This window comes from Pristis pectinata, chromosome 6 (genome assembly GCF_009764475.1).
Source record: "Pristis pectinata isolate sPriPec2 chromosome 6, sPriPec2.1.pri, whole genome shotgun sequence".
NCBI classification, from domain to species: domain Eukaryota; kingdom Metazoa; phylum Chordata; class Chondrichthyes; order Rhinopristiformes; family Pristidae; genus Pristis; species Pristis pectinata.
This window is the reverse complement of record NC_067410.1, coordinates 94,636,469-94,654,898: the sequence shown is the minus strand read 5'-3', so window position 1 is coordinate 94,654,898 and position 18,430 is coordinate 94,636,469. Positions and strand designations below refer to the sequence as shown.

The window sequence follows — 18,430 nt, the reverse complement described above, 5'->3', positions numbered from 1 at the left end:
AGGAAATTCTTCCTTTGTCAAGGCCAATGTGTAGCCCTCAACTAACAACACTATAAACAGATTGCCTTATCTCATTGTCTGTGGGACATTGCTGTGGAGAAATTAGCTGCTGTGATAATTTTAGTGGTGAAACAACTTTATTCATTGCCAGTGGTAAATAGAAAATGCTGGATGTACTCAGCAGGTCCAGTTGCAACTGTGGAGCCCACAGAAGCAGTATGACCTGCAGAGCAATTCCAGCATTTTCTGTTTTATTTCAGATTTATGGCATTTTCTTATTTTGTTTTTCCTTTACCTATATTAGTGTTTGATCCATGCTGGACCAGTGTTTTAGTGAGTCATTACTGGGGAAGTAGAGAGGGTTTTACACTAAATAGTAGAGGCAAGGAATCAGAGAGTCAAGATTAGAGGAAGCAAAGTCAACATGACTTGACCAATTTATTGGAATTCTTTGAAGTAGTGACATGTGCTGTGGATTAAGGGGAAGCCAGTGGATGTATTTCTTGAAAACTGGCTATCACAGAAAAAGTTGGACTAAATGGAGTCCTGGAGGGATGTAACTGGTGGAGTACCCCAGGGATCAGTTCTTGGTCCTCCATTGTTTACCATTTACATTAATGACATGGAGGAGGGAACAAAATGCAAGGTTTCCAAGTTTACTGATGATATGAAATTAGGTGGAAGGGCATATTGTGATGAGGACATTGATTTTGCAAAAGGATATAGATAGGTTGAGTAATTGGGTGAAAACTGGCAAATGGAGTTTAATGTGGGGAGGTGAGAGTTCATGCACTTTGGTAAGTGTAAACAAAAGACAGATTATTATCTAAATGGAGAGAGATGGCAAATGAGTGGTTCTGAGAAATCCAGATCTAGTGCATAAATCACTAGAAGTTACTAGGCAGGTACAATGGTAGTTGAGAAGGCAAACAGCATGTTGGCCTTTTTATGAAGGGGTTGGAGTTTAAGATTAGGGAGGTTTTGTTACAGTGTGAAGGGTGTTGGTGAGGCCACACCTGGAATACCATTGCAAGTCTTGATCTCCTTAAATTTTTTTTTAAAAAAGGATATAGTAGCATTAGAGGCAGTCTAAACAAGAGTCACCAGGCCAGTTTCTGGGATGAGAGGGCCATCTTATCAAGAGAAACTAAACAATTTGAGTCTGCATATCTGAGTTTAGAAGAACAAATCTTAAAGGAGATTAACATACACCTCCTAAAGCAGTTTGACAGGGTGAATGTTAAAATATTTTGTAGGTTTTGCTAGTGGGAGAGTTTTGAACAGGGGGCCAGTCATTTACATTTGAGGTGCATAGGAATTTATTCTGAGTGTAGTGAATGTTGGAATTCTGCCCTCAGTGGTGGAGGCCACATCAGAAATGTTTAAGGTGGAGACAGACAAATAATGGAAAAATCAAGGGATTGAGTGTTATGGAGAACTGGCACAGGAAGAGGAACTAAAGCCATGATCATGTTGACTGGTAAGGCAGGTTTGAAGGACCAGGTGGCCTATTCCTGCTCCTATTTACTTGTGTTTTTGTGGTCTTGTATTGTGCTTACACTCCCAGAAGGCATTTGATAAGATGCAACAAAGTTATTGTTGAAGATTAAAAACTCAGTGTAGGAGATAACAAATTGATGTATATAGAAGATTGGCTGGCTAACAGGAAAAAGACAGTAGATATAACTGGGTTCTTTTCTGGCTATCAAGATGTAGTGGGCCGTGTGCCACAAGGATTGGTACTATAGCATCAACTTTTAGCTATTTATATAACAGCTGGGGATGAAAGTACCAATGTTTTGATTGCTAAATATGCTGATGACAAAATCAGATAGGAAACATGAATTGTGAAGAGGACACAAGGAGACAGTAAAGGGATATAGGTAGATTAATGGAGTGGGAATAAGATATGGCAAATGAAATACAATGTGGGAAAGTGCGAAATAGTCCATTTTGGCAGTAAAAATAAAAACAAAAGCATTTTATCCCAATAATGAGAGATCACACAACTGAAATGCAGAGGGGCCAGAATGTCCTAGAAGATGATTTGCAAAAAGGTTAGTGTGCAGGTACAGCAAGTAATTAGATAAACTAATGAATGCATTTATTTTTAAGGGGAATTGAATACAGAAGAAAGGAGGTTTTACTTCAGTTATAGGGCATTGGTGATTCCACATCTAGAGTACTGGCATCCTTATTTAAAGGAAGGATGCAAATATGTTGGAAGCAGTTCAGAGAAGGTTTATAGACTAATATTTGGAATAGGGGGTTGTGTTACAGGGGATGAACATAGAACAGTACAGGCCCTTAGGCCCACAATGTTGTGCCAACCTATATAAACCTACTCCATGATCAATCTCACCCTTCCTTCCTACACAACCCATAATGCTCCATTTTCCTTACATCCATGTGCCTATCCAACAGTCTTAAATGTCCCTATTGTATTAGCCTCTACTACAATCCCTGGCAGTGCATTCCAGGCACCCACCAATCTGTGTAAAAAAATCCTACCTCTGACATCTCCCCTAAACTTTCCTCCTCTGACCTTAAACTGATGTCCTCTGGTATTGGCCATTGCCACTCTAGGGAAAAGGTGCTGGCTGTCCACTATCTATGCTCCTCATAATCTGATACACCTCTATCAAGTTGCTTCTCATCCTGCATCTCTCCAAAGAGAAAAGCCGGAGCTCGCTCAACCTTTCCTCATAAGGTATATTCTCTAATACAGGCAGCATCCTGGTAAGTCTCCTCTGTACCCTCTCTAAAGCTTCCACATCCTTCCTATAGTGAGGTGACCAGAAGTGAACACAATACTCCAAGTGTGGTCTGACCAGAGTTTTATAGAGCTGCAACATTACTCCACAGCTCTTGAACTCAATCCCCTGACTATTGAAGACCAGCATACTATATGCCTTCTTAACCATTCTATCAACATGCATGGCAACTTTGAGGGATCCATGGACTTGGACCCCAAGATCCCTCTGTTCCTCCACACCACTGAGAATCCAGCCATTAACCTTGTGCTCTGCCTTCAAGGTAGTTCTTCCAAAGAGTATCACTTCACACTTTTCTACAATGAACTCCATCTGCCACTCTCCACCAAACTCTGCATCCTGTCTGTATCCCATTGTAACCTATAACAACCTTCTATACCATCCACAACACCTCCAGCCTTCATGTCATTGGCAAACTTAGTAACCTATCCCTCCACTTCCTCAGTCATGTGTGTATATATACACACACACACATATATTTAAAAAAAAATCACAAAAAGCAGGGGTCCCAGAACAGATCCCTGTGTAACACCACTATTCACTGACCACCAGGGAGAATACTCTCAGTCTACTACCACCCTTTGCCTTCTGTGGGCAAGCCAATTCCAAACCTATGCAGTTAAGTCTCCATGGATCCCATGCCTCATGACTTTCTGGATGAGCCTACCATGGGGAACCTTGTCAAACACCTTACTAAAGTCCATGTACACCACATCCACTGCTCTACCTTCAATTTGTTTTGTCATCTCCTAAAAAACTCAGTTAGGCTCAGGAGGCATGACCTGCACCTCAAAGCCATGCTGACTATCCCTAAAGACTATGCTTCTCCAAGTGCTCATAAATCCTGTCCCTAAGGATCTTCCCCAATAACTTGCCCACCACTGATGCAAGACTCACTGGTCTACAATTCCCAGGGTTATCCCTATTGCCTTCCTTGAACAAGAGAAGGAAATTTGCCATTCTCCAATCCTCTGGTACAATTCCTGTGGCCAGGGATGATGTAAATACCATCATCAGTGCCCCCAGCAATCTCTTCCCTCACTTCCTGTAGTAACCTGGGGTATATCTCATCTGGCCCCAGGGACTTATCTATCCTAATGTTTTTCAGTAACTCCAACACAACCTCTTTCTTAACCTCAAGATGCTGCAGCACATTAGTCTGGTCTACACTGACCTCACATTCGAAGTCCCTTTCCCTAGTGAACACTAAAGCAAAGTATTCATTAAGGACCTCCCCTACTTCCAGGCACATATTTCCCCCTTTATCCCCGAGTGGTCCTACCCTCACTATGCATCCTCCTGTTTCTCATGTGTGGAACACCTTGGGGTTTTCCTTAATTCTACTTGCTAAGGCCTTCTCATGTCCCCTTCTAGCTCTCGTAAGTCCCTTCTTAAACTCCTTCCTGGCTACCTTATAATTCAAGAGTCCTGCCTGATTTTTGCTTCCTAAACCTCAAGTCTGCTTCTTTCTTCCTCTTGACTAAATGTTTCAGCTCTTGTCAACCATGGTTCCTTTACCCGACCCTGTATCAGTGGGACAAACCTATCCAGAACCCCATGCAAGTGTTCCCTAAACAGCTTCCACATTTCTGCTGTGCATTTCCCTGAGAGCATCTTTTCCCAATTTACACTCCCAAGTTCCTGCCTAATACTGTCGTAATTCCCCCTCCCCAATTAAAAACTTTTCCACATCTTCTACTCCTATCCTTATCCATAGCTACGCTAAATATCAGGAAGTTGTGGTTACTGTCTCCGAAATGCTCACCCACTGAGAGGTCTGTCACCTGACCAGGTTCATTGCCTGGTACTAGATCCAGTATAACCTCTCTAGTCAGCCTGTCCACATACTGTGTCAGGAATCCCTCCTGGACACACCTAACAAATTCTGCCCCATCTAAACCTTCTGAACGAAGGAAGTGCCAATCAATATTAGGGAAGTTGAAGTCACCCATGACAACACTTATTTTTGCACCTTTCAAAATCTACCTACATATCTGCTCCTCAGTGTCCCAGTGGCTATTGGGGTGCCTGTGGAATACTCTCAATAGAGTGATTGCTCCCTTCCTGTTACTGACTTCCACCCACACTGACTCAGTAGATGATCCCTCCACAATGTCCTCTTTCTGCAGCTGTGACACTATCCCTGATTAGCAATGCCACTTCCCCCCCTCCCTATCCCTTTTGAAACATCCAAACTCTGGAACATCAAGCAGCCAATCCTGCCCTTGCGACAGCCAAGTCTCTAACATTATAATTGCACGTACTGATCCGTGCTCTAAGTTCATCACCCTTATTCTTAAAACTTCTTGCATTAAAGTAAACATATTTCAACCTATCCAACTGACTGCATTTATGCCCTATCCACTGCCTATCCTTCCTCAGTCTCTCTGCACATTGCATCTACCTGTACACCAATTGCTCCTAACATTCTGGTTCCCATCCCCCTGCCAACCTAGTTTAAACCCTCCCCAACAGCTCTAGCAAACCTGACCGCAATGACATTGGTCCCTCTTGAGTTCAGGTGCAACCCATCCCTTTTGTACAGGTCATACCTTCCCCAGAAGAGATCCCAGCGATCCACAAATTTGAAACCTTGCCGCCTGCACTAACTCTTCAGCCGCACATTCGTTTGCCATACCTTCCTATTCTTACTGATGCATGGCACAGGCAGCAATCCAGAGATTACCACTCTTGAGGTCCTGCTTTTTAAGATTCCTTCCTAACTCCTTACATTCCCTCTTCAGGACCACATTGCTTTTGATATCAACAACATAGATAGGAATGTGTACCACAACTTCTGGCTGCTCACCCTCCCCCTTAAGAATGCTGCAGACTCAATCTGAGACACCTCTGACCCTGGCACCTGGGAGGCAACATACCATCCAGGAGTCTCATTCTCCTGGTAATTCCTGTCTATCATCTCCTCAGTTTCCCACATGATCCAGAGTTTGTTCAGCTCCTGCTCCAGTTCCCTAACATTGTCTGTAAGGAGCTGCAGCCACATGCACTTCTTGCAGGTATAGTCATCAGGGACTAGAGGACTCCTTGACTTTCCATATGTTGCTAGAAGAGCATACTGCCCTGACTGCCATTCCTACTGCTCTAACTGTGCAATAACAAAGAAAGAAAGAAAACTTACCAGAACCTCACCTTAGCCTCTGTTCACTTACTCTGCCTCTTCTTGCCAAAGCCTCAAGGTCCCACTCTTACATTGAGCCACTCTGAAAATGGCCACTCCACTTGAGCATACCTTCCTTTTATTGGCTGTTGCTGTCAAATTAGCCAATTAGCTAATTAATGAGATTTGCTCTTTTAACTGCTTCCCGCTCTCACTCCTGTAAAGGTTGGAATGGCTATGCTAGCACCTGCTAGGGTTTACAAGAACAAGAGGGGACTTTTCTGAAATGCATAATATCCTGAGGGGTCTTGACAGAGTGCATATTGGAGAGAATGTTTCCTGTGGACTAATCTAGAACTAGGACTCACTGTTTAAAAATAAGGATAACCCATTTAAGATGGAGAGGAAATGCAGTTTATTCTCTGAGGGTCATGGTTCTTTGGAACTCTCATCCTCTAAGGGTAGTGGAAGCAGAGCTCCTGAATATTTTTAAGACAGAGGCAAACCGATTATTGTTAAGCACAAGATAAAATATTGCCCCAGATAGACAGGAATGTGGAGTTGAAGGTCAGCCATGCTCTTATTAAATGATGGAGAAGTCTTTAGGAACAGAATGGCCTACTCTTGCTCCTAAATCAAATGATTGTATGTATGTTCATATGCTTTTACTGGTTCTTCTTCCTCTTCCTTAGACTCAAACTTTTTAAGTGAACAACTAATGACTTAATTTCAGGTTGTCCCTTTCTGATGAGTTTCTTTCTTTCTTTCTTTCAGGGTCATTCAGCTGAAATCATTTCTTTGTCATTTAATACAACAGGAGATAAGATTATCACAGGTTCCTTTGACCATACAGTTTCTGTATGGGATGTTGGATCTGGCAGGTGTGTAAATCGCTTTGCTTTTATGTTTCAGCCCATTTTTTAATAATGTGACTTCAAACATGTTTTGGAAGATTCCGATACAAATTTGAGCATTCTCAATTTGTATAAAGATGCAAGACATTATAAATTATGGGGGAAAATGGAGCTCAGCACAGACCCTTGCAACACAATAACATCCACATTCCATTTATCTTTACTCCTCTCACTTACTAAAAATTCTTTCTTCTTTTATTCTTTTAATCTTTTAATGATTATTTTCCTTTTAACAATATGTACCTTGATATTTGAAACATTATCAAGTGGCACTGGAAAAATATAATGGACATATATACGTCATTCACAATATTCTAGTTGCATAAAGAATAGAATTCGTCAAGTGTAATATGTCCTTTACATATCCACACATCATTTGCTGTGCTTTCTATATTTCAGCAATGACTAATCTTCAAAGCCTTCCTCAGGATGTCGTGAGGCCATGAAAAGCACTGTATAACTGCATGTTTTTTATTTCTTAACATGAAATGAACTATTGTCCAAATCATAGCCCTGGAGATTTTAAAGCACTTGTAAAACAAAATGTTAAAGTAGCTTTATGTGATAGGTCCCTTGTTGGATTTGCGCAAGGTTTTGCAGCAGCATTGTTCTATTGTGCACAAGGCCCAATGTGTTGAGTACAATAGAAGAAGCCTTATATACCCAAGCCTCACAGAAAGATCTTTTTGTTTCTGAGTTCCTGCCATTGAGGAAAGGGTAATGTGAAGTGAATAAATTCAACAGTGGATTGTGTGTTGAAGGTGCAATATTATGGATGGGAGTTTGCAGTGTAGGGAGAGAAGATCACTGGGTGGAGAGAGATGATCATGAGTGGGTTTCAGAGAAGATTGGGGAAAATCGGTCCAGGAGAGGACTAAGCATAAGTGTTGGGATGAGGGTGGACAGAGGAGTTGGTGCTTTGAGGGCCTAGGCTCTCAGAAAGAAGGATGATGGGAGTGATCATTGAGCAGAGCCTACCTGGAAGCTGTTGGACAGCTTGAATTGACTGGAAAATACCCAGATAAAGTCATGCCTCCTCTAAATAATGCCATAGCAGGCATCTGGTTAAAGAATGGGTTAGTGTGTGATGTCTGCACTGATTATGGGCCTTATAAGTGTAGAAAGAATTTGTACCTAATATTCTGGATTTTCTGCAAATGCCCAGAAATGGAAGTGTTAGAACTCATACATCAACTTGTTTATCTGTACTTTGTTCTCAATTCCAAATGCAGGGATAGTTGGAAAATAAACTTTGTATGCATAATAGTTGGAAAATATTAACTGACTGTTTTCAATTTTGTTATCTGTTAGGAGAATGCATACCCTGATTGGGCATCGAGGAGAGATCAGCAGTGCACAGTTTAACTGGGACTGCTCACTTATTGCTACTGGATCAATGGACAAAACTTGCACGGTGAGTTTTACACTAAATTATGTCATCATACTGTATAAATTTCCACGGCCTTTAAATAATTGGAACTGCAGGCTTCAATCAGAATGAAGCTTCAGTGTGAAATGGCTTAGTATTGGCATTATTTGTCATTGCTGATCTGGTAATAAAGAGTTATCTTCATTGCTTGCTTTTAGTTTATATTTCCTCTGGCCTCAATTTTAAAATTAAGCCAATGAAATGGAAGATGAATTGGGAAATTGGTATATTATTGTCACATGTACAGAGGTACAGTGAAAAACTTTGTATTGCATGCCATCCATTCAGATCATTTCATCACATCAGTACATTGAGGTAGTACAAGGAAAAACAATAACAGGATGCAGTATAAAGTGTTACAGTTACAGAGAAAGTGCAGGCAGACAATAAGGTGTAAGGCCATAATGAGGTAGATTGTGAGGTGAAGAGCCATCTTATCATACTAGAGGACCATTCAATAGTCTTATAACAGCCATAGAAGCTTTGGTTGATGGATACAAAAGGACTTGTTCATCACCTTTGAGATATAGATGTAAATAAGTTGGAGCCTTGCCATTGTCTTAATTTCTGGCTCCTGTTGTCTAATGGGGTTATGATTTTGTTTCTCCCCTGTATGGGGCAGAAGTTGCAAAGTAAGTTATTTACTAAAACATTGGTAGAAATATTCTTGATGTTCCTATCTTAATATTTAAATAAGGTAATGAACAGATAATTCCACAATTCAGTTTCAGCATTGTTATTCAAAATCACATCTAATTCCATGGCTCCTGATGATACCCAGCTGTACCTTATTGCCACCGATTGCGGACTCTCCATAAGTTCATATTTTTCACACTGTCCTACACTTACTAATGAATAAACAAATATTTCTTCCAGATAAATACTTGACTTTGATTCTCAAACCAATTCCATTTTCATGTCACTGACTCTTTCTCAACTGACCTTGATAAATGAACAACTGCTTGATTCTTTAGCATTGTGTTCAACTCATGGCTTTATACACATGTTGCATCACCAAGACTATCTACATCTATCTCCATAATATTGCTAATCTCCATACCTGTCTCAGCTCATCTGTTGCTGAAATCCTCACACATCTCCAGACTTGGCCATCTTCCCACCTCTGTAAACTTGAGCTCATTCAAATTTTTGCAGCCTTTATCTTAACAAGCATCAAGGCTTATTTACTCAATTATCTCTGATAACTTTATGGTGTAACATTTCTTTGCCATGACATTTTGCTTTGATTCCCCTCCCATCCGGCAGAAGATACAAAAGCCTGAAAGCACGTACCACCAGGCTCAAGGACAGCTTCTATCTCACTATATACAGTATATCCTGTTATAAGACTATTGAATGGTCCCCTAGTGCAAAAATAGAAGATAAGATATCTTTATTAGCTACATGTACATTGAAACACACAGTGAAATGCATCTTTTGTGTAGAGTGTTCTGGGGGCAGCCCGCAAGTGTCACCACGCTTCTGGTGCCAACATATCATGCCCACAACTTCCTAACCCATAAGTCTTTGGAACATGGGAGGAAACCAGAGCACTGGAGGAGACCCACACAGATATGGGGAGAATGTACAAACTCATTACAGACAGCGGCTGGAATTGAACTTGGGTCGCTGCTGCTGTAATAGCGTTACACTAACTGCTACATATGGACTCTTGACCTCACAATCTACCTCGTTATGGCCTTGAAATTTGTTAATTACCTGCACTGTACTTTCTCTGTAACCGTAACACTTCGTTCTGCATTTTGTTATTGTTTTACCTTGTACTACCTCAATGCACTGATATGATGAAATGATCTGTATGGATGGCATGCAAAACAAAGTTTTTCACTGTACCTTGGTACCTGTGACAATAATAAACCAATTTACCAATTTAAATTTATTTCATTAAAAGACTCTTTAAAGATGAATTAATTTGACTTACATACATTGATTACTTTCCAGATGTGGGATGCAGTTAGTGGGAAGTGCGTGGCAACTCTGTCTGGGCATGAAGATGAAGTACTTGATGTTTGCTTTGATTACTCAGGACAGCTTATAGCAACTGCATCAGCTGATGGTAGGTTTACTAGCAATCCATAAAAGGGACTGTTTGTATATATTATGCCTTTTTTATCCCTGCTGCATGTCCTCGTGTTTGTATGTTAATATGACATTCCCCATTTTCAATAAAATGTTCTCAAGCATACCCCGTTGTAATTATAATATCAGCTGTCGAAGACATATTCTTTGTAAAGGTTTCAACATGTGTCTCAGGGCACTCATTAATTATCAGATAGACACAACTTCAAGTGCTTTTGTTGTTCTGAATTGATCCTTTGTCAATGAGAGGAATCAATGTGTGATGATCTATAATATACAGTCAGTCTACACTAAAGATTTTGCATCATTGGCACTTTGACATAGTGAATTTATGTGGAGCCAATGAATAGAAGGTTATTTTATCATTGAGATGCAGAAGAGAATTTTAGAAAGCAAATAGCCAAAGAGCATGCTTTCTCTTAGTGGCTGCCTCATAGAAACTGTTCACTAAATAGAATCATAGGAACAGTTCACTATTCCCTTTATGGGAGCTGCAGTGATTTCAACCTGAATCATGATGTTTTTACATATTGCCCACCAAACTTTTAATGTGATACTGTAACTAGCTCAGCAATGGCAGGAGGTAGCAAAGGAAAGGCTTTATGCATATAACATGTCCAATGCTAGTCTATTAGGCATGACACCTTGGGTCTTGTGCATGATGGAATTTCATTGCCGGTGAACCTTGTCCAAAATTGGTATAGGCTCTGCATGCAGCATTGCTTTAATACTTTTTTTCAGGGTCTGTAACTGCTAGATCATATTCTTTCCATCTTGAAAATGTATCGTTCAAAACACCAGCCCACTGTGCAGCCTGATCAAAAAAAAAATGGCAGGTTTTAAGCAAGAGCAGGATGAATGCAGTTGTTTCCTAATTCCTACTGGGATTACACATCCAGGAAAAAAAGGGATGACTTGATCTAAAAGTATTCAATATAAAGTTAAAAACTGTCTTGAAATTCATTAATTGGCTAAACTGTTTCCTCTGGTTATTTAGGACCAGATGTTATTCTCTAAAACTTACAACCAGGCTTTTCAAGAGTGAAGTTATAGACATCTTCTTCAAAGAAAAAGAATGTCAAAGGATGGTAAATCACTTCTGTAAACAGCTGTCGATGCTGGCTCAATTGTTATATTTAAATCTGAGATTGATAGATCTCTGTTTTCCTGGGGTGTTTTGGAATATGGGGCAAGGATTGATACATGGTCACATCCACACATCAACAGTGATCTCATGGAATGGTGCAACAGGCTCTATGTTCTACACACACACAATTTGAGCTAGTGGTAAAGGATATTTCCAGCCAGGAAATTCAATATGATAAATTTCAGAATTTCTAATCTATAACTAGATAGCATTTTACTTGAGTAGGTAAATAGCAGAATTGTGCTATGAGTGGAACAACATGATACCTGTATGAATATCAACTTATTAGCTAAATGAAAGTTAAATAAAAAACCGTAGCTGCAGGAAATCGGGGAAAAAAATCACAGAAAATGCTGGAAACACTCTGCAGGTCAGGCAGTACCTGTGGAAAGAGAAACACTAATGTTTCAGGCCCAGAATTATGAAGAGTCACGGACCTGAAGTGTTAATTGGTATTGGTATTAATTTATTATTGTCATTTGTACCAAGGTACAATGAAAAACTTGTCTTGCATACCGATTGTACAGGGCAATTCATTACACAGTGCAGTTACATTGGGTTAGTACAGAGTGCATAGATGTAGTACAGGTAAAAACAATAACAGTACAGAGTAAAGTGACACAGCTACAGAGAAAGTGCAGTGCAATAAGGTGCAAAGTCACAACAAGGTAGATTATGAGGTCATAGTCCATCTCATCGTATAAGGGAACCATTCAATAGTCTTATCACAGTGGGGTAGAAGAAGTAGAAATCTGGTTGTACATGCCCTCAGGCTCTTGTATCTTCTACCTGATGGAAGAGGAGAGAAGAGAGAATGACCCGGGTGGGTGGGGTCTTTGATTATGCTGGCTGCTTCACCAAGACAGCGAGAGGTAAAGACAGAATCCAAAGAGGGGAGGCTGGTGTCTGTGATGCGCTGGGCTGTGTCCACAACTCTGCAGTTTCTTGTGGTCCTGGACAGAGCAGTTGCCGTACCAAGCCATGATGCATCCAGATAGGGTGCTTTATCTGGTGCATCGATAAAAGTTGGTGAGTGTCAAAGGGGACAAACTGAATTTCTTTAGCCTCCTGAGGAAGTAGAGGTGCTGGTGAGCTTTCTTGGCCGTGGCATCTACGTGATTTGACCAGGACAGGCTGTTGGTGATGTTCACTCCCAGGAACTTGAAGCTCTCAACCCTCTTAACCTCAGCACCATTGATGTAGACAGGTGCATGTACATCGCCCTCTTTCTTGAAGTCAACGACCAGCTCTTTTGTTGACATTGAGGGAAAGGTTGTTGTCATGACAACATTCCACTCAGCTCTCTATCTCCTTCCTGTACTCTGACTCATCGCTATTTGAGATACGGCCTACAACAGTGGTATTATCTGCAAACTTGTAGATGGAGTTAGAGCAGAATCTGGCCACTCAGTCATGAGTATATAGGGAGGAGAGTAGAGGGCTGAGGACGCAGCCTTGTGGGGCACCAGTGTTGAGAATAATCGTGCCGGAGGTATTGCTGCCTATCCTCACTGATTGCGGTCCGTTGGTTAGAAAGTCAAGGATCCAGTTACAGAGGGAGGTGTTGAGTCCTAGGTCTCGGAGTTTGGTGACAAGTTTGCTTGGGATTATTGTACTGAAGGCAGAGCTGTGGTCAATAAACAGTAGTCTAATTGGTTCTCGTTCCATAGATGCAGGCTGTTCTGCTGAGTGTTTCCAGCATTTTTTAAAAATTTCATATCTGATCAGCTCCCTGGAATATGCAAGCTAAATGAAGAATATCAATATGGATGGTCCAGGCAACATTAACCATCATTGCATTTTAATTTTCACTAGAATTGTATCACTTAATTATTTAACTAGTCCATAAAAATGATTTAATTATTCAACATTTAATAACCCCAATAACAAAGTAAATCATTATTTAAATATTTCAGTTTAAGAAGTGGAATGTAGCTTGGTGATTTTAGTTACTACATGACACAAGATATATTTATTTCCTTCTGATATTATGAAGTTGTCACCAACAATTATTTGCAGAATAATTAAGTGATCTTTGAGAGGGATCACAACAAAATTGACTGCATTTCAAAAAGTACTTCATTGATTTAAAGAGAATTATATGTCTTCAGGTTGTGATAGCTCTATATAAACGCATAGCTAACTTTCTTTCTTTGTACAAGGTGATAATTGCCTGGTTTCAGTTGCCCAACTGAAGCCAATATCAGGAGGCTGGTAGATTCCAAGTGCTGAGATTTTTTTCATGCTGTAACTTGCACCCATTTGTGGGAAGATCTTATGTCTTTACTGAGATTGTTTTCTGCATTTGTGCCAAAAGTGCTGACCATATTCATGATTTGCTTGAAGGTACTGCCAGAGTTTACAGTGCAGCCAGCCGCAAATGTATGGTGAAATTAGAGGGTCATGAAGGAGAAATCTCCAAGGTAAGTTTGGGAAAGAGTTGCAAGAGAATGACTGCATTAAAGGTAACATTTAGGGATTTAATTGAAGTTGAGCATAAAGCAGGCATAAATTTAACAGACCATTTACTCTGGGTACTGGCCTGTGACCAAGCTATGCCTGTCCCTTTGTGGGATACATGGAATAATCCTTATTTCAATACTACTAATTCACCCTTCTTCAACTCTTTCTCGAATACATTCATAACTGTGTTGATACACTTTCCTGCACTCATATGGAACTTGAAAATGTTATCACATTTTCTGCCAATTTTCTCCCTGTTCTCACATTTATGTGATCCATTACAGACAGCGACAAGAATTGAACCAAAGCAGTGCCATTAAGGTACATTCTTCCTTCCTTAATCATTGCTGACAGGGCTCTTCTCTGACAGAATCTTCTCTTTTCTGTTCTCATTCCCTCTCCTCCCAGCTAGGACAAGGAAATGTTTCCCTTTGTCCTCACCATTCACCTCACCAGCTTCCACATTTGGTGGATCATTCTCCATAATTTCTGCTACCTTCAATGGGATTCCAACAGCTGACACAGCTTTATTTCCATTCCACTTTCACCATTTTGAAGGGACCCTTCCTTCTGTAATTCCCTGGTCCCATCAATATCTGCCAACTAGTCCCCAGAGATGCAAGGTCTATTTATCTCTTTCCTTCCCACTATCCAGGGACCCAAATAGCCCTTCCAGGTAAAGAAGCAATTCATTGCACTTCTTCCAATTTAATTTATTGCATTCAATGCTCACAAAGTGGTCTCCTCTGCACTGGTGAAACCAAATGCAGCTTGGGTGACTGCTTTAGAGAATGCTTCAGCTTAGTCAGCAGGGCTGATCCTGAGCTTCCAGTTGCCGGTCGCTTTAATTCTCCATTCCACTTACAAACTGTTCTGTCTTCAGCCTCTCTTTTTTTCTCCAATCACACCAAATATAAGCTGAGGAACAACCATCTCCCATCAAGGCATGTTGCAACCTTTGGGACCTAATATTGAATTTAAGAATTTCAGGTGCCCACCCATGTTTTCTCTGTCCATAGAGTTGTCTGTATATTTCCACTTCATTGGTCATTCTTTGTTCCTTAATCATGGCTCTCAGCAGTATCTTCACTGTGTTTCTCTTTCTTTCTTCTGATTCTAACTACCAGTTTTGAAAGTAATTGTTATCTTGACAACCTTGGTCCACATCCTATCACAGATATTGCCTCTGTTCTTCCACTTCTCCCCATCCCTCCAATTTAAAACAACTTGTTTTCTCACTTTTCTGGCTCTAATAAAAGATCCTTGATTTGAAACATCAACTTTGTTTCTTGCCCCCCTCTCTCCCATCCCCATTGATGCTAAGTTTTCCATTTTTGTTTTAGATTTCCAGCATCTACAGTTTTTTGCTTCAGGTAAATAATTGTGTTGTTTTCTCCAGTGGTCTCTTTATTGATGATTTGGACACTTGATCTAGTACAATCAGAGGTAAGTTAGCTCATTCGTATCTGAATTTTGCATTCCTGTCTCAAAATGCCAGGAAATTGTCCTTGCATCTGATTCCGGTGGGCACCTTGAATAACTGCAAGTTGCTTTTGCCTCTGGACACTTTTGACATAATTTGGGAGTCACAGATTGCAATGCAAAATTTTGAGCTCACATGCTAATTTCAGGCAAGATGGACAGTTTTAGCTATATTGTCTCATCAGATTCCGAATTGGAAGTATGACTGCATTTTCATCATGGCACAAATCTATACGGTGTGCAGCTTCTCCCTGGAGATAATAACAAAATTATTTACTAACCAGCAGCAATGATTTGAATTAATGGTGGGAGTGAAAAACCATCATAAAATAGGATGGCATAAAACTGTGGTTCAGGAGGGTGCTGCTGTATGATTAACATTTTTATCACTATTTCATGCAAATGTCTGTGTGATAAATTAGTGGCATGTGAAGGAGTTAAAGTAAATGTCTTTAGCAAGACGTGAAGCACATTTTATTAAACACTTTATTTTCAAAATGACTATTTAGATACACTGTCTTATGAGTATTTTGTACAATTACCTTGAAGCCTTAGAGCTATCTGACCTTGTCAGAGTTTAAATTAGTTTTTAAGTCCAAGTAAACGTTCACTCCAGCGCTGGTGAAACAGAATGAATTCCACAACTGAATTCTGTGCTATAAAGTGCTCTCTGTTCTCAAGTGTTTACAATGCATTTTTTGCCAATCTCCTTGAGTAAATTTTACTCTGGTAGCACAGGGGCAAAATAATTAGTTGGGGATTCAATAGGACCTCCCTATATAATTTATATGCTTCTTAACTAAGTAAAACAAAATGGTTTTTATATTTGTTATGAAACTGACATGTCATTAGGCTTTAATGTATTTTAATAAATTAATATTTCTGTAACTTAAAGGGAACAGAAGGAAGAGGTATACTGAAATGACAAGGTTAGCTGTCACTTTAAACACATAGTATACAGGAGCTTCTTTATAAAAAGTAAAGGTAATTCTGCAAATCTCTCATCATTGGTTGAATAAAGCAGGAATAATTTTATATATCATATTTAGTGATAATGAAGTTTACGTTTTAACTATTGTTATTCTATATCCTACAGGCTTTGAGCAATTCTAGCGATGTGAATGCAGTATTCTAATGTTGCAATGCTTTTGTCAGATTTGTTTCAACCCTCAGGGCAGTCGTATTCTTACAGGCAGTTCTGATAAGACAGCCAGGCTTTGGGATCCTCGCACAGGCCAATGCCTTCAGGTGCTAGAAGGTCATAGTGATGAAATTTTCTCATGTGCTTTTAACTATGAGGGAAATGCCATCATCACAGGTACTGTAACGAAACAGATCATGGATCTTATTAATCCAAATATTTTTAACTGACAGGATGATAGAAGCAGATTCAATAGCATTTTTCAAAAGATTGGTAGATATATAGGTGAAAAGGAAAAATGGGGGTGGGGTGTAGGAAAAAGAAACGAGTGTGTGGGACTAAGTGGCTCTTTCAAAGTGCTGACAATAGCATTGGAGGTCAAATGTCCTCCTCCTTTGATGTATGATGCTATGATTAATTGTTTTCTCCCCTTTCCTTCACTCCATATATAATAGCACATTTCTTTCCTAGTTAGCAGAACTGTATGGGTTAGCTCAGTTTAAATAAGTTCTTTATCAGACAACTTGACGTCAACATGATCAATGTTTGAATGGTTAGTCCTTCAGATGGGCCAATTGTGACCATATTTAGTTATCCTTCATTGGTGTAACTTTAATTATTATTATTCTTGATTGAGGTGTCAATTGGTTCACCCTGAGTTTGTCAGTGAATAGACCAGTCTTTCCTCAATGTCCATTGAAGCATATTCTATCTGATTGTGAAGTCAATATAGGAAGTTTAGATTAGACCACGTGGAAAAGTGTATTAAGTATGATATTTCTGAACTCTTTGGCTTCCTCACAGTACAAAACTGTTTTTTTTTGTTATTATAAAATAGGAAGCAAGGATAACACCTGTAGGATATGGCGCTGAATGAACATGGAGTTATTAAAGCTAACACTGAATTCATACTGAACAACCTCTAGAGTAAGTGCTATAATGTTGTTCCAGAAGTGAGAATCTACAGTATTTCAGACATTCATCATCTTAAAGATGTGAAGAATTCTAAGCAGCATATTCAATTCATTTTTTGTGTTACACCAAATTTGATTGCCAACTGGTAACAAATTAGATAGCTCAACTCATCAATGAAATGTCTTAAAGTGTGTGCTACATACCGTAACAACACTATTGTAAGAATAGAGCAATACCTACTCTTTCTAACAAAACTTTTGTTAAAACAAGATTAAACCTTAACACGGTTAATGAGAGAAGCCTACCATGTTTTAATTCTTCTGAAGTTTTGAAATACTTGTTTGTTGCATTGAATACTTTTATAAAGTAGCACAATTACACTGATGTCATACCATCTAAGCTTTTGTTTGTAAACAAATAAAAATTTGACTTGTGACCAAGAATTTCTTCATTTGTCTTGGGCTGCCTTTAGTACCCTGTGCATGATGAAATCAAAAGGTAATTAGAAAGCAGTTACCACTGAGACTTATTCTTTATAAATATATGTTCCAGATGGAACCCTGCTTGCCGGCAGTGCAAATTAAGAAGTTGCTGACTCTGCTCCATAATTTCCCTGGCTTAAAATTACAGAAAGTCACAAGGAAACCATCTGTGATTTCCCATATTGCATAGGATTGTACATTTGTAACATCACTCTTCTGAAATGCATTTAAAAGGAAACCATTTATGTGCTGAAGTGGAAGATGAATTTTATTGGTCCTTCTCACATCCAGGATGGATCATGTAAAGAGTCATAGAGTCGTACAGTGTGGTCATAGGCCCTTCAGCCTACCAAGTCTCCACTGGCCATCAAGCACCCATTTACAGTTAAGGACTTATCATCAATGTTCCTGGTCTTGCTTATATTTCAACAACTAAAAACACATAGCTAACATTGTGGCCATGGA

General features: G+C 39.7%; 1 protein-coding gene across 2 annotated transcripts in view; it reads left to right on the top strand.

Annotated features, from left to right (window-relative positions):
• daw1 (dynein assembly factor with WDR repeat domains 1) overlaps nucleotides 1-17,892 on the top strand; it is a 31,722-nt gene extending 13,830 nt beyond the window's left edge. Inside the window, exons 8-13 of one of the 2 annotated variants that reach the window (XM_052017149.1) lie at nucleotides 6,667-6,773; nucleotides 8,118-8,220; nucleotides 10,198-10,312; nucleotides 13,829-13,905; nucleotides 16,601-16,745; nucleotides 17,407-17,892. In XM_052017149.1, the coding sequence (XP_051873109.1) occupies nucleotides 6,667-6,773; nucleotides 8,118-8,220; nucleotides 10,198-10,312; nucleotides 13,829-13,905; nucleotides 16,601-16,745; nucleotides 17,407-17,441 (582 nt within the window). In that variant the 3' untranslated portion in view covers nucleotides 17,442-17,892. Of the gene's footprint in view, nucleotides 1-6,666; nucleotides 6,774-8,117; nucleotides 8,221-10,197; nucleotides 10,313-13,828; nucleotides 13,906-16,582; nucleotides 16,746-17,406 lie in introns of both variants that reach the window. The other variant, XM_052017147.1, reaches the window with a different exon arrangement.
• Nucleotides 17,893-18,430: the final 538 nt, after the last annotated feature.